This window comes from Dipodomys spectabilis, unplaced genomic scaffold (assembly GCF_019054845.1).
Source record: "Dipodomys spectabilis isolate Male_0828 unplaced genomic scaffold, ASM1905484v1 ptg000096l, whole genome shotgun sequence".
NCBI classification, from domain to species: Eukaryota; Metazoa; Chordata; class Mammalia; order Rodentia; family Heteromyidae; genus Dipodomys; species Dipodomys spectabilis.
Window position 1 is genome coordinate 13,815,487 of NW_024870773.1, and position 14,115 is coordinate 13,829,601.

The window sequence follows — 14,115 nt, forward strand, 5'->3', positions numbered from 1 at the left end:
GAATAAACAATCTGAGAGGAAACCATAGCTGTGTGCGTAAATTAACGATTACAGAAAAATGAATAGTACATTAGTAGCATTTTTTTAGTTCTTCAATTCTGAGGAATATAGTCTTGGGCAATGAGTTAACCTGTCTGACAATTGGTCTCTTCATTTAGATAATGTTTTTTTCTTACCTCAATAAAGTTGTAGAGAATTGGATGGTTTCTCAAACATCAAATAAGCCTTATGAAATTGGATGAATTCTCAAGCATCAAGTAAACATTATTTTTAAAAACCTACACAGATAAGTGATAGATAAGACAGACAGGTAGATGGATAGAGATCGACAGACAAACAATACACACAGACACACAAATAAAAGAATTCAAGGAGCCAGTCTTAAACAATTGGGGAAAACAATTTGGAAAAAGATTGATATTAATGCATAGTATGCTTGGGAGACAGATAAGAATGAGTCTTCTTTGTAAACAATTCATTGTAAAATTTTTCAGAATGAAATAGTTTCCCGATATGAAAATCCATATGACGTTGACATATTTGAAAGCAGATATCTCTCCATTTAGAGTTTGGCTTCCTATAATTGATACTTACATTTTCTACTCAAGGCTGTAGTACTTCCTATAGGAGTCTCAGCTGCCTGTGAATCTTCTGGGCCTCTCTATTTTAAATGAGAAAATGATTGATGAGCAGCAAGTAACAATCATGTCTGCTTGAAATAGGAACCATCTGAAGAGTTTGGTGGATTTTTACAAGACATTGTAATACTCTAAATGCATATGAGAACCACTAAGTTTCATAGGCAACAGATAATGAAGAAATGAAAGTCAGTGAACACTTTGTACTACATTTAGATGAGATAGCATCCTGACTAGAGCCCTCTCCTCTACAGAGAGCTGAAGGCCATTCCGACAGTCTGTATTCTGACTCTTCAATTGAGAAAACTTTATGAGACTCAGAAGCTGTATTAAAACTGGGCACACCTCCTGAAAAGTGAGTTGAGGATCTAGAATTCACTCAAAATCCATCTGGCATTGATCTGTACGCAGACGGTGCATTCTGGGTAGAGAGGAAACCCTAACACTCAATTTCATTGATTGTAGCATAGCTTTCCTTTTTATTACTTTGCCTGTCAGCAAAAGAATCTTGCTAATTTACAAAGTTCATCAACGGACTTAGAAAATACAAATAGAAAAGATAATTTTAAATGCTCGTCCTTTCATAAGACAGAGAGGTAAAACTTTGAAATTGTCTTCTAAGAGTTACAATTATACAACATTAGAGATTGACTTGTAGTTCAATTTCGGATGGACACTACCTTTTCCTGCCTCAGATTCATAACCAATTTTATGAAGAAAATGTCTTTTATCCACTCTTAAACTTGCCTTTAAAAAGCATATCAAATGATTCACACCCAAGGTAGTAGAAACTGACAATAACTTAATGTGAGACATAAGCATCTTTTTTTATTCTTATAAAGACAGAGAGTAAATTTTCCTAAAATAATAGCATGAATTCAAAAGATGGACAGCTAGTGGCTCATGCCTGTAATCCTAGCTATTTAGGAGGCAATCTGAAGCCAGCCTAGTCAGGAAAGTCCATGAGACTCTTACCTCCAGTAATAAGCACCAAAAAGCCTGAAGCAGAGGTGTGGCTCAAGTGGTAGAACATTAGTCTTGAGCAAAACAAAACTCAGGGACAGTGCCCAAGTTCTGAGTTCAAGCTCCAGGACTGGCATCTATGTGGCTACACACACACACACACACACACACACACACACACACACACAGATGGGTTTTACACACACAGAGATGGGTTTTACACACACACACACACACACACAGATGGGTTACTTGGGGAGAAGGAAAGCTAAGGAGTAAAAGCAGCCCATAAGATATAGTTTTAGAAATTGAGTGGATCTAGAAACAATGCGTTCAATTTGTATAAAAAGCCAAATTCTAATCAAAATGCTCTATAGTTTTATTAAAAGACTGAATCTCTGGGCGGGAGGTATGTTTCAAAGGTGAGTCCTGAGTTCAAACTCAGTACTGCAGACAAAAAAATGTGAAGAGCTGCTGGATGAAGCTTCCTCAATGATTTGTTCTAGAATTCTTCCCTCAAAAACAAAACAAAACAGGAATTTAGAAGCAAACATGCAAAGTTCCAGGTTGACTGGGAAGAATTACGACTTTTCCTCTTTCAACCTATACTTTCCTGGAAAAGAAAAGTCATCAGATTTCTGTTTCACTTTCTGATGACGTCTCAGCTTAAATACAAAGGGAACACTGAGTTTGTTAGCATGCTGGAGTGTTCAGGGTTCAAAACAGTTTTAGAGATTTGCTTATATTTTGGACTTTGGGCCTTTCAATCAAATAGAAGATACATTTTAGTATCTAATAAATGTCACAAAGTCTTAAAAATCATCAAACTGAACATTTTAATATTTTCAAGTCTGAGTTAGCATTGGATCTGCAATCTACGGCTCAACTTCTCTTGCTGTTTATAATTTATTCCTCTGCTCAGAAATCTGTTCTTGAACTGTCAACCTTTCTGTATATGACCTTTTAGATGACCAAAGTGATGGTTATAGGAGCCATTTGTAGACTACTTTCTTATTTGTTCTGTCCCTATACTCTTTTTCTTTCAGAAATACAACAGGAATATTACTTTAAGAATCCATAGGGAAGATTTGATTGCACAAAGTTCAGTAGACTGAAAGGCGTTTACTTAGAAATACCTCATTAAACAGAGTTGCCTGCCTCCTGCATTATGAAATGAACACTCTGGTCCCAGATGCACGAAACTCTTGTTCAACAAGTATTAGTATCAACCTAAAAAAATGGCTTCAGAACATACTGAATGAAAAACATAAAGGTCAACTGGCTTACAAAAATCCTGCAGATAAACCAATGAATATTGATCATGATGACACGCTGATCAGCCATGTTTCAGAGTACTTCTTGCTCTTTAAAATAGCTTCTGAGTGCTTCACAAAGTTTCCCAAATACTCTTTGTATCATGGTCAAGAATAGGCCAATCAGGAGTGGATTCTATGCCATATGTAAACTACTGATTCCCATCGAATCATTGGAGAATGAAGGATAGAAGGCAATCAAATCAGTAGAAAGCTACACATTAGGAACCTACCAATAGGATAGTTGAGGCAGATTTGCCTCTGCCTGACTGGTCACTTAAATCAGAGTTGGATGCAAGATGGTGGCAATGTCTCACGTGCCCATTAGCTGAGGACAGGCCCTGCTAGATGGAGGATGGTTGAAAATTAGTATGGAGCCCAGGAGCCAACCTGGTCAATCCCATGGTTCTTTGCACACTTATCAAGTAGGTGGCACAAAAAAAATACCTATTAAATGTCACCAAGAACAAGCCTCATGCATGCTCAAGATATTTTAAGATTTTCTCTCATATGTGGAAACAAGATCTAATTTATAATGATATAAGTAAACATGTACAAGGTCATGTGCCCAAGATGTATTAGTCCAAGGTGGTTTATGCAAGGGAGAAATCAAATAGCCTAACTCCTTAGAACAACTAACTTACAGTCTAACCATATGAATACCAGAAAGCTGGTATTGATGTTGGAGGTCAGAAGGGGGAAGGGGAGAAAAATGAAAGGGGAGATGGATGAATGAAGAGAGGAAGGGGGCAGAATTCATTCATATTCAAGGTATATTCTACAAAACTAGAAAAATTGGTGATGGGTAGAGTTGGGAGAGATATGGAGAATGATGAAAGGGGTGAACATTGATCAAGATGCATTGTACTCTTAAACTGACATGTTGAATGGTAACCCCCTTGTACAACTACTTAAAGATAATAAAAATATAATTTTAAAAAGAATACAACTTCAAGTTGAATTAATCCTAGCATTTGGGAGACTGAGTCAGAAGGAGTTTGAGGCCAGGGAATGCAATTTCAACAATGTCTACTTACAATTTTAAAAGTCTTGAAGATGACTTGGTTTTATTCTTTTATTTATTTTGTCAGTCATGAGGCTTGAACTCTGGGCTTGGGTGCTATCCCTCAGCTCTTCAGCTCAAGGCAAGCACTCTACCACTTGAGCCACAGTGCCACTTTGGGTTTTCTAGCGGTTTATTGCAGATAAGAGTCTCATGGACTTTCCTGCCTGGGCTGGCTTTGAACCATGATCCTCAGATCTCAACCTCCTGAGTAGCTAGGATTACAGGCGTGAGCCACCGGTGCCCGGCGACATGGTTTTATTCTATTTATATTATCTTATTGTATTTAAATCTCTATTAAAAAATTAAAATTTATGCAAAATTTAATTTTGAATTCTCCTGATATAGATACCAAAATGACAATCATCAAAACTCTATTATAGCTGGGCACTGGTGGCTCATGCCTGTCATCCTAGCTACTCAGAAGGCTGAAATCTGAGGATCTCATTGTTGGAAGCCAGCCTGGGCAGCAAAGTCCATGAGACTCTTATCTCCAATTAACCACCAGAAAATTGAAGTGGTGCTATGGCTCAAAGTGGTAGAGTTCTAGCGTTGAGCAGAAAAAATCAGGAACAGTGCCCAGGCCCTGAGTTCAAGTCTCATAACTGACAAAACAAAAATGAAAATAAAACCTATATTGGAACAGAACTATTAAACTAATATTGCCAAAAATATATTCACTAATTAAAGCACTTGTAAATATTTATATTTCTTTTATTTTATACTATAACATGAATCTTAAAATTGCGTTCTTATAGATCATTTAAGTCATGGAAAGCTCAGGGTCAATCTGAACACACTGAATATTTGGATATTTGACCTTTCTTTCACTCATGTCCAAGCTCATTAAATTTCTATCTAACTGTAAGTTATAGGTTGGTATATTGGCATTATAATTTAGTTTTTTTCAGTCGAAGAATGGTGATCTATGAGAGAGGACCAAGAACTTTTTATAGTCTTTGAGAGATTTTGCAGAAGCTAATTTCGTAAGTTTTTAGGGAAGTGCTGTGATTGAAGCTAGCAATACTAATCTTGCAATTACTATAATATCCTAGCTTGAACTCCAGCTCCTACAAATGAGCAAATAACCCCTCCAATTTTCCCTCACTAAACTATAATTTTTATAAATTTTCATTTGAAATGCACTCAAAGCCTTGATTCCACTTATCCTCAAAAAGTTTCAAATATATCAACAAGCTACTACTACGTAACACATCCACTTCATTGATCCTACTATTTGCATTTTGCTGTATGATTTTTACCACATATTTACCTATCTATCATCAATCACTATCTCTACACAAAATGACCTTACTTTTTGATACACAAAAGGGAACCTTGCAGACATTTAGGAATGTAAATGATCAAAACCTCAAAGCCAAAAGGTAAGTGAGAAGTAAAATATACCTTGGCACGTGATGAAACAAGAAGAATAAAACATTTTTCTATCAAGAAAAATCCATGGATGCCTCCAATTAACCCCAACAGTTTCCAAATATGACTTCTGCTCTCATGGAAATGTCCAAACTCTGGCACCTCCTGCCTATGGAAACCAAGAACCTTAAAAAAAAAAGATAAAAGAAAGAAAAATGAAAGAAGGAAGGAAGTTACTTTGGACGACTTCACTATTAATTGGCAGTCATAGTGGTTGAATAATATTAGACTATAGGCTGAGGATTTCCCATGACATCTGAAGTTATTTATAATACATTTTGCTTTTGGGATATATGAATACTCCCACTATATAGTTTAGTTAGGGTCAAATAAAATGTGTACCATAGAAAATAAAGGAGAGCTATACCTATTTACCTAGAAATGTTTTGTAAGGTATCAATATATTTTTATGTCCAGAACACAGATACAATTCATTTGAGGTTTTCTTTTGTATCTCCAGAAACCATTACAATGAAAGTAAATTTTCAATAGCTACTCAGGTATGTAAGAAATCCTTCTGGAAGCCGTTCCACAGATTGCAATATATATGGCCAGCAGTATTTTCAGAAACAAAAAGTATATGATAGACATTGAGAATGTTCTTCCCGCTGACTCATCCCACTGATTGACTTCATGACTTCTTTTAGTAAATGATTACACATCATATTCCTGCCTCAAGAGAGGAAAGTTTGTAACATAGCTCAGTGGCTTCAGATTTCAGATGCCCCTGAGAGTAAATTAAATGACAAAAATATTATACATGTATAAAGTTAAGTATAGATGCTCATGCACACACGTGTATATTTGTGTGTAGGCATTTATGTGGGTATACATAGTCTTGTATATTCATGTATTTGTGCATTCTATATCAATAGTCTCACCCAATGGTGGATTACAAATATTTTAAAAAATGCGTCTATACTGAGTGAGTACATTTTGCAGTTATTTCTGGAATAATGCAGTATAACAATTTTCTTAGCATTGACATCGAACTACATACTACAAATAATCTATGCATGATTTAAATACAAGAGGATTTGCACAGGATATACATAGGGCACATGCAACTTCTGTGTGTGTGTGTGTGTGTGTGTGTGTGTGTGTGTGTGTGTGTGTGTGTGTGTGTGTGTATAGAACTTGAGAATTCATAGATTTTATATCCTCTGGACTCTTGAAACCAATCTTCTGCAGATATCAAAGGACAATTTGTGTATTGGGGTGTGTGTGTGTGTGTGTGTGTGTGTGTGTGTGTGTGTGTGTGTAGGTGTGCATGATACTAGTCCTATTTTCCTTTGGTAAGAACATTAATGTAGACCTACTTAGAGCTTGTAATTATAATTATTTCCCATAAGTGAAAGAACTGTAATATCTAAATCAAACAGAAGAAACCCCCAATCTCAGGATAAAATACAGATTCATAAAGTCAAATAAATTTGGTCCATTGTAGAAGGAAATCCAACAGTGATATTTCTCTCTCTTTTGCAAGATCTTTGAAAATCTGAATTATATTCAGGGACTACTGATGTTTTTCCCACCACACTTGTGCTAAAAATTCTTTTATCCTCATTAATTTCCTCAAGCCAAAAACAAAACAAAACAAAAAACAAACCTGCCTTCTAAACTTCATGAAACTGAGTTCATTTTTTTCACCTCCCCCTTTTGTAATTTGTAATCAGGAGTTTTATTATATAACCCTTAATGAGTGATTTTTTCTATTTTATCATTTTATTTTCATGTGAATAAACATTCATTAAAGAAAACAGAGAACTGAAATGAGGGAGAAACATCAATTTCCAACACTTCTACTGTCCCTGCCCATGGACCCCTCTCCTTCCCGTTTGGCTATTTATTTTCTGCAGCCTTTTCTTTTTTCTTTTTAATTTATTTTAATTATCTTTAAGTAGTTGTTTGTACAAAGGAATTGCCATTCACCAAAGAAGTTTATGAAAACAGGGCATCTTGATCAATGTCAACCCTTTCAACATTCACACCCACTCCTTCCAACCTAGTCCTCCTTCCTGTTTTTTAAAATTAGGTTATGTATTGAATTTTAACATCCTAAGTGCAGCTTGCGTCCCCTTGGATAGAAACCCAGGCAGCCTTCGTATTCTGCTGTTGTTTCCTGCTGTCCTGGCTAGCAAACAACTCTGCCCAACACTCTGGTGACCTAGAAAAAAAAAGGCTAAGCCACCACTTCAAGCCAGTAAGAGCCCTGAAATACTTCCAGAAAATTAAATTATGAGGGAAATTAAAACTAATAATGGCTTGTTTTATTTTCCCCAACATTCACTTTATGATTTTTTTCAGAACATCAAGTAATTATTGAGCCTCTAAGCAATAACAGTGACCCTGTAAGGTTGTAGGAAATTGCCAGAGACTTGTGGAAATTTTTACAGCTCACGTTTCCAAAGAGGCAGGAGCATTGATCCATCGTCTCCACCCACATTGGGAGATCTCAGAGGGGATCAAGAACATCTGCAGAGTCTTCCCTCTGAACTCTTTTACCATCCCACATGCATGTCCTTTCATTTCTGATCAATACACATCCTCAGAAAGCTTCCATAAAGGGCCAGCTCTGCGGTGCTTATATTTGTCTTAAGAGAATTCAGATGAGGGAGAAAATGCAAACAAGAATCCAATGCAGAGCCTACAAAATTAAGAAAAGGGAGGGAAGGGTTTGGTAGGGAATGGATGGGTGAGAATCTTGAAAGGGGTGACACTGATCAACGTATATTGTATTCACAAACTGTTTTGTTAGATGGCAACTCCTTTGTACAATTACGTAAAGATAATTTAAAAAATAAAATCATGTAAGAGAAAGAGAACCACTGAGGGGCTTGGATGAGGTCCAGGAAGGGTGAAGAGCATGAACAGGGATAATGAAGCAGAGACCAGCCACCCAGGACACCATTACTACCCGTAGGTCTAAAAGGTAGTGGAAGCTATTGCCTGGCTTAGGACTTTGGTTTCTAAGCAATGTTCTCACTGAAGCTCAGTGAGTGAAAAAGAGTTGAGGACAGGGCCTGTAGCTCTAGTCTGAGATCAAGCCAGCTATGTTTAGAGCAGATGTCAGAGCCAGGGGAGAGCTGCAAAGAAACATCCTGGTCTGGCTCTCCTTTCCTCTTGGATTTTTTTTTCTTTGACTTCCTAGTGGCTGAACTCAATCAAAATTCCAGTCTGTGGGAGAACAGAGGAGATATAAACTTCTGGGGCAGAAAATGAGAAGAGAAGAAGAGAATAGATCTGATGTGGGAGAAAAAGCAGCACAACGTCTCACACCCTTGGTGACTTTTATTGAGAGACAATTAGCACTTGTTTGCTGAATCTTACTTCATAGGAATGAAGACCCAATACTTTCCCTCTTTTAAAATCTTATAAACATGAATAGCCTGTAGTCAACTTAATATTTGGTCTTTTCTTCTCTCTTCCAAGTGCTGAGAAGTTGCAGACAAATAATGTTTTCCCAAATAAAATATTGCCCTATTTATTGAAGTCACTGCAGAATTTTGCACAGATACCTCTAGGGTTTACATATAAAGAGAAACTCTTTACCACCCATATGAAATGGAAAAAACAATTACCTGTGGTATGAGGTGAAACAGAGCATCCCCAGAGAGTGTTCCAACAGCCAAGCCCACAAACAGCTGTAAAATCAGATTGTAGTTGTCCTGGCAGCCGTGAAAAAGGACCAGCATGGACCCAAGCATGGAGCCCAGCGTGAGAAGTATCACAGCCACTGTGCTGTAGCCATATTCTAAGTCAGAGGAGATAGCACAAACAGTCAGGGCACATCATTGTCCATTTCTGCCGGAGCTCCTAAAAATGCTAGAACAATCAGTCTCACAGGAACACTTCACTCAGACGTGCATTGTTTTCTAAGTTTTATATGGAGTAAAATTTTAACAGAGGAAGAAAAGAATGGACAGGCTTGTTACAGTCTGAGTGTTCATATCCCCCTCCAAGAATGGGGTCAGAGGCTACTGTAAAGACACCTGCACATTCCTGTTCATTGATGCGCTATTCACAATAGCCAAGTTGTGGAAACAGCTCAAATGCCCTTCAGGAGATGAGTGGCACATAGACACAATGGAATTTTGCACAACCATTAGAAAGAATAACATTATGTCATTTGCAGGGAAATGGAGGAACCTAGAACAAATCATATCAAGTGAAGTAAGCCAAACTCAGACAAACCACACGTGTTTTCTCTCATATAGGGAAGCTAGATCTAATACACATTGGAACGTGGTAAATTATACAGGACTCTAGACATTCACACACAGTAAGACCAAAGAAGAGTAAGGGGAGTAACAAAGGCACAGTGCATCTGATCATACAACATAACATTTATCAGAATAAACTCCAAGAAATGGAAAAAGGAGAATTTTTTGTTGCTGTTTATGTTTTCTTTCCTTTTTGGTCTTGTTTTTCCATTTATTTGTCTTTGGGAGGGTAAGCAGGAGTGGGGGAGGCAGAAATGATGGGACTAAGGGTGAACAAACACAGTGGTGATACTCACTAGACACTATGTTAGTAGACACTATGTTGAACGTGAACTATACAACCTGTAGGTGGGGATGGATGGGAAACACTGGAAGAGAGTGAGGGAAAAGGTGACATTGTCAAAAAAGAAATATACTCTTTACCTGACTTATGTTACTGTAACCCATCTGTATATCACCTTCAAAACAGCAATTAAAAAAAAAGAATTGGGCAGAAGAGATCTAAATTCTTCCCTCCACAAGGTAGAGAAGGTACCAATTTATGAACTAGGAAATGGACCCTCACCTGACACCTGCTAGTCTCCAGGACTGTGGAGGAATAAACTCGTTGTTCATAAGCCCCTCTATCTATAGCATTCTGTTACAGCAATGACTATAACAAGGCTTTTCTTAACCTGTTGCTTTGACACTATCTTGATGAAACTCCACCAAAAACAAGAAAGAAAGAAATCACTTTGGCAAGCAGAAAGCTCACATACTTCCCATTCCCAACAAAATGAGTATGTCTCTCTTAAAATCATTACTTCCAGTGACAGTAGATGTGAACCCCACTCTGTAATTTCATTTTTAACCCTTCCCAAGCAAGGAAGTAAAGAGGGAACATGGAGTTTGGTTCCATGTGGAGCTTGGCTTTCATACAAAATGAGTACAAACCTCAGATGAACTTTCTTGTGAATGTTGTAAAGTCTATTTGTAATCTCAAGAGTGATTATTATGGGGCTGGGAATGTGGTTCAGTGCTAAGAGTGCGTACCTACCATGCAAGAAGCCCTGGGTGGTTTTTATTTTGACACTTTCTGAGGCTTTTATTATTACCTAAATTTCTCTTATTTCAGAGAATTGTGGAATAGTGATATTTAGTTGAAGTCACAAACATATTTTAACCTTCACAAGGCAAATTGTCATTATCATGGTCTATAAAGTTTGTGAATTCTATACGCTTTGACAATACAATTCTAAAAGCTTTGATAATACAAGTATTTCTTCCAGGTGATATTTACATTTCTTTCCTTTTGCTTATTGTAAGATGTTCTGTCTTTCACTCACATTCCTCTCCTCTCTTTCTGAGGTTTGTTTTTTTTTTTATTTTGAGAATACCGTACAGAGGAGTTACAATTACATGGAAGCTCTGGGTTTTATTCTTCAGTACTATATAAACAGAAAGAGCTGGAAGTAGCACTGTGGCTCAAGTGGTAGAGTGCTAGCCTTGAGCAAAGGAAGCTCAGGGACAGTGCCCAGGCCCTGAGTTCAAGCCCCAGGACTGGCAAAAAAAAAAGTAAAAAAAAAAGTGATTATCATTCTCAATGGTTAAAATGATGCATTTATCACTGAAAATGCACCAATGAATGAGAATGGTTGATATGATAATTGTGAACAGTCTAGATTTTAGGTTATTGTACATTTTTATAGCTCTTGAAATTTATTTCCTGTTCCTAGACTTCCAGGTACTTTTTAATACAGAAAATGTTTTCCTTTCTTTGTTGTTGTGATTATTTATGATGATGATCATTACCATTATTATTATTGGCAGTAATGGAGTTTAAACCCAGGACCTCATGCTTGCTAAACCAAGTGATCTACCACTTAAACCACATACATGTCTCTAGAAAAGTAAAATGTTTAAGGTTATTCAATAAAAGCAAACACACACACACACACACACACACACACACACACATACACACACACACACACATATATAAAATATAAAGGGGGAGGAAATAAAGGGAGAAATGGAAGATAATATACTCAATGAGAGAAAGGAAATAACTTTACTGACAAACATGAGTGAGATGGGGCTGGAGTTATTCAGCTGTCATTTTTAGTGGGATGCAGATATTCAGAACAAATACTCTGTTTTCTTTTATTTAGAAATTACCAACAAGTCATGACAAACTGGACAACAAACAATGAGGGAAGTTAAATATAATTTCTCATTTTCAGAGGCAGTTCTGGGGTTTGAACTCAGGACTTCATGTTTGCTAGGTAGGCATTCTACCACGGAGGCAGACTTCTAACCTTGTTTGTTCTCATTAATTTGGAGCTAAGATCTAGCTTTTTGCCCAGGATTGACTGGACCAAAACCCTCCTATTTATTACTCTTCCTACCACAGCTAGAATGACAAGTGTATATCCCCACATCCAGCCTTTTCTGGATGTGACTGGCCTAAAGCTATGATCCTCCAATCTCACCTTCATACCACTGTGCTTACCTATTGGTTGAGATGAAGTCTTGTGCACATTTTGCCAGGCTGGCCTCAAAAGCACAATCTTTCCAATCTATGCCTCTTAAGCAGCTACTATTAGATGCATGAGCCATGGGTGCCTGCCTAAACTGTCCTTTTATCTAGTGACTATACATAAAGTAAATCAAATCATTCAGCTATTGCTGTTTTTATGAAAGTATCTGCTTACAATAGAAAATATACCTTTTTTACCATACTTGTCATTCTTTTGGAAGTTCACTCTTTACTTTAGATCATACAAATGGTACTAGGAACATGCAATAAGCATGTGTTATTATTCTGTTGACCCTAAGGCCTACATTGTACAAGGATCTAATATTAAAAGAGAGATGATAGTTTACCAAAAACAGCAAGAAATTTTCAGATTTTATCCCTCTCTGTCACTGCCTCTTCTCTGTTGCTAGGAAACCTCAATAGGGAATAGAGGGATGTTCATCAGTAGATTTAATCAACTCTTACATTCATATGGTACACAAGCTCTAGAGCCTTTTCTCCTAACAATGTGAGTATACAGAACACAACTAACCAATACAAACAGAAATGGCTAAGGGGAAGAGCATGTGCTTAGAATTCTTGAGTTCAATACCTTAGCACCAGAGGGGAAAAAAGTCAAATTTTATAAAATGCCTATTTCTACAGTTAAAATTTTTTAAATTTTTAAATTTTAACGGTTGGAATAGTCCTACACCTACCCATTATTTTATTTCATGCTAATTTTGGAAGACCAGCCATGTGAGGAGCACATCCTGGAAGATGCTCAACTGAGTTTCACATCCCATTCCTTTTCCGTTCAACTGTAGATGGAAATGACAACCATCTCTTCTCATACATCATTATGTGAAATTTTACTTGGACACCTGGCTGCCCAATAAAATTCAAGGCTTTTGTTTTTATTGTAGCTACAAAAGACCATAAAATGGCAAGAACACACAGGTCAAATCAGGGTACATTTCTCAGGAGAAGGGCAGGAGTTTCCAGTACTGCTCTTTCCCTCTTAGTCCTGTGGGCAGCAAAATGAAGCTTCCCTCATTTTAGAGTTTAACAAATCTTCTTAGATCCTACGTGAGTCAGATTTTCTCTGTTCTGTGGGAAGAGCAACCTGACAAAGCATCAAAATCTCTGACTTTTGTGTTTGATGGACTCTCTTAACTTACCCCAGGTCTCTTATACAGGTGCCGTTCTGTCTTGGTTGGTGTTAAATGACTCACAGATGAGTTTTGTCTTAAGTATTTCTCGTTATTTACAGAAGACCTTGACCTATCTATTAAATTCCTAGCCATTCCTGAGCAGCTACTTAAAATAGGTGTGAAATTTTACTCTGACATAGACTTAATCATCTATTCTGGACACTTAACTGGAGCTGGTACTTAAGGGTTGAGTTAAAGCAGCAGCAGACTGACTCATATTTCCTTAGTAACATCTGCGTCTGCCTCCCTTTTACACACAATACCTTACATATCTGTGATTCCCAAAGGCCAACATAAGGCTTTACCCTCAATTAGATAATGCAAAATTTTAAACTGAAGTAATGTTTTTATAGGTTCTCTGGTGCATATTCCTTGGGACTTTTTTCAGGGAGACTATTTCCTAGAAGGGTCTAGAAGTTCAGAAAAGGTGATCAACTTTTTTTCATATATCTTAAGATTAAAACTGTTTTTTCAAGTGCCTTGTGCATACCAAGCACTATGGCAGGCAGTGCGCGTATGCCTACAATCATTCCGAGGAACCAAGTCCTGTCCTCATTTACTTGAGCACTGTTGACCATGAGTGCTGACTGGTGAGTTGCTCATTTGTATTGAAAGCATCTGCTTTCTAGCGAATATTGAAGGCTTAGGTATTTAGGCCAAGCATGGCGTTGCTCACGTAAAATCTTCAAGTGAGCCACTCACTACTGGAGAATCCCTGGTGACTTAGAGATAAGTAGCTGCACAATTCAACAATGATGGGCCTTACAATC

General features: G+C 37.3%; 1 protein-coding gene across 3 annotated transcripts in view; it reads right to left on the reverse strand.

Annotated features, from left to right (window-relative positions):
- Positions 1-14,115, reverse strand: part of Slc39a12 (solute carrier family 39 member 12) — a 60,410-nt gene that overhangs the window by 24,920 nt on the left and 21,375 nt on the right. The window contains exons 6-9 of one of the 3 annotated variants that reach the window (XM_042686289.1): positions 8,993-9,165; positions 5,385-5,537; positions 3,148-3,255; positions 595-661 (exon numbers count right to left, since the gene is read on the reverse strand). In XM_042686289.1, the coding sequence (XP_042542223.1) occupies positions 595-661; positions 3,148-3,255; positions 5,385-5,537; positions 8,993-9,165 (501 nt within the window). Of the gene's footprint in view, positions 1-594; positions 662-3,147; positions 3,259-5,384; positions 5,538-8,992; positions 9,166-14,115 lie in introns of all 3 variants that reach the window. The other 2 variants (XM_042686288.1, XM_042686290.1) reach the window with 2 other exon arrangements.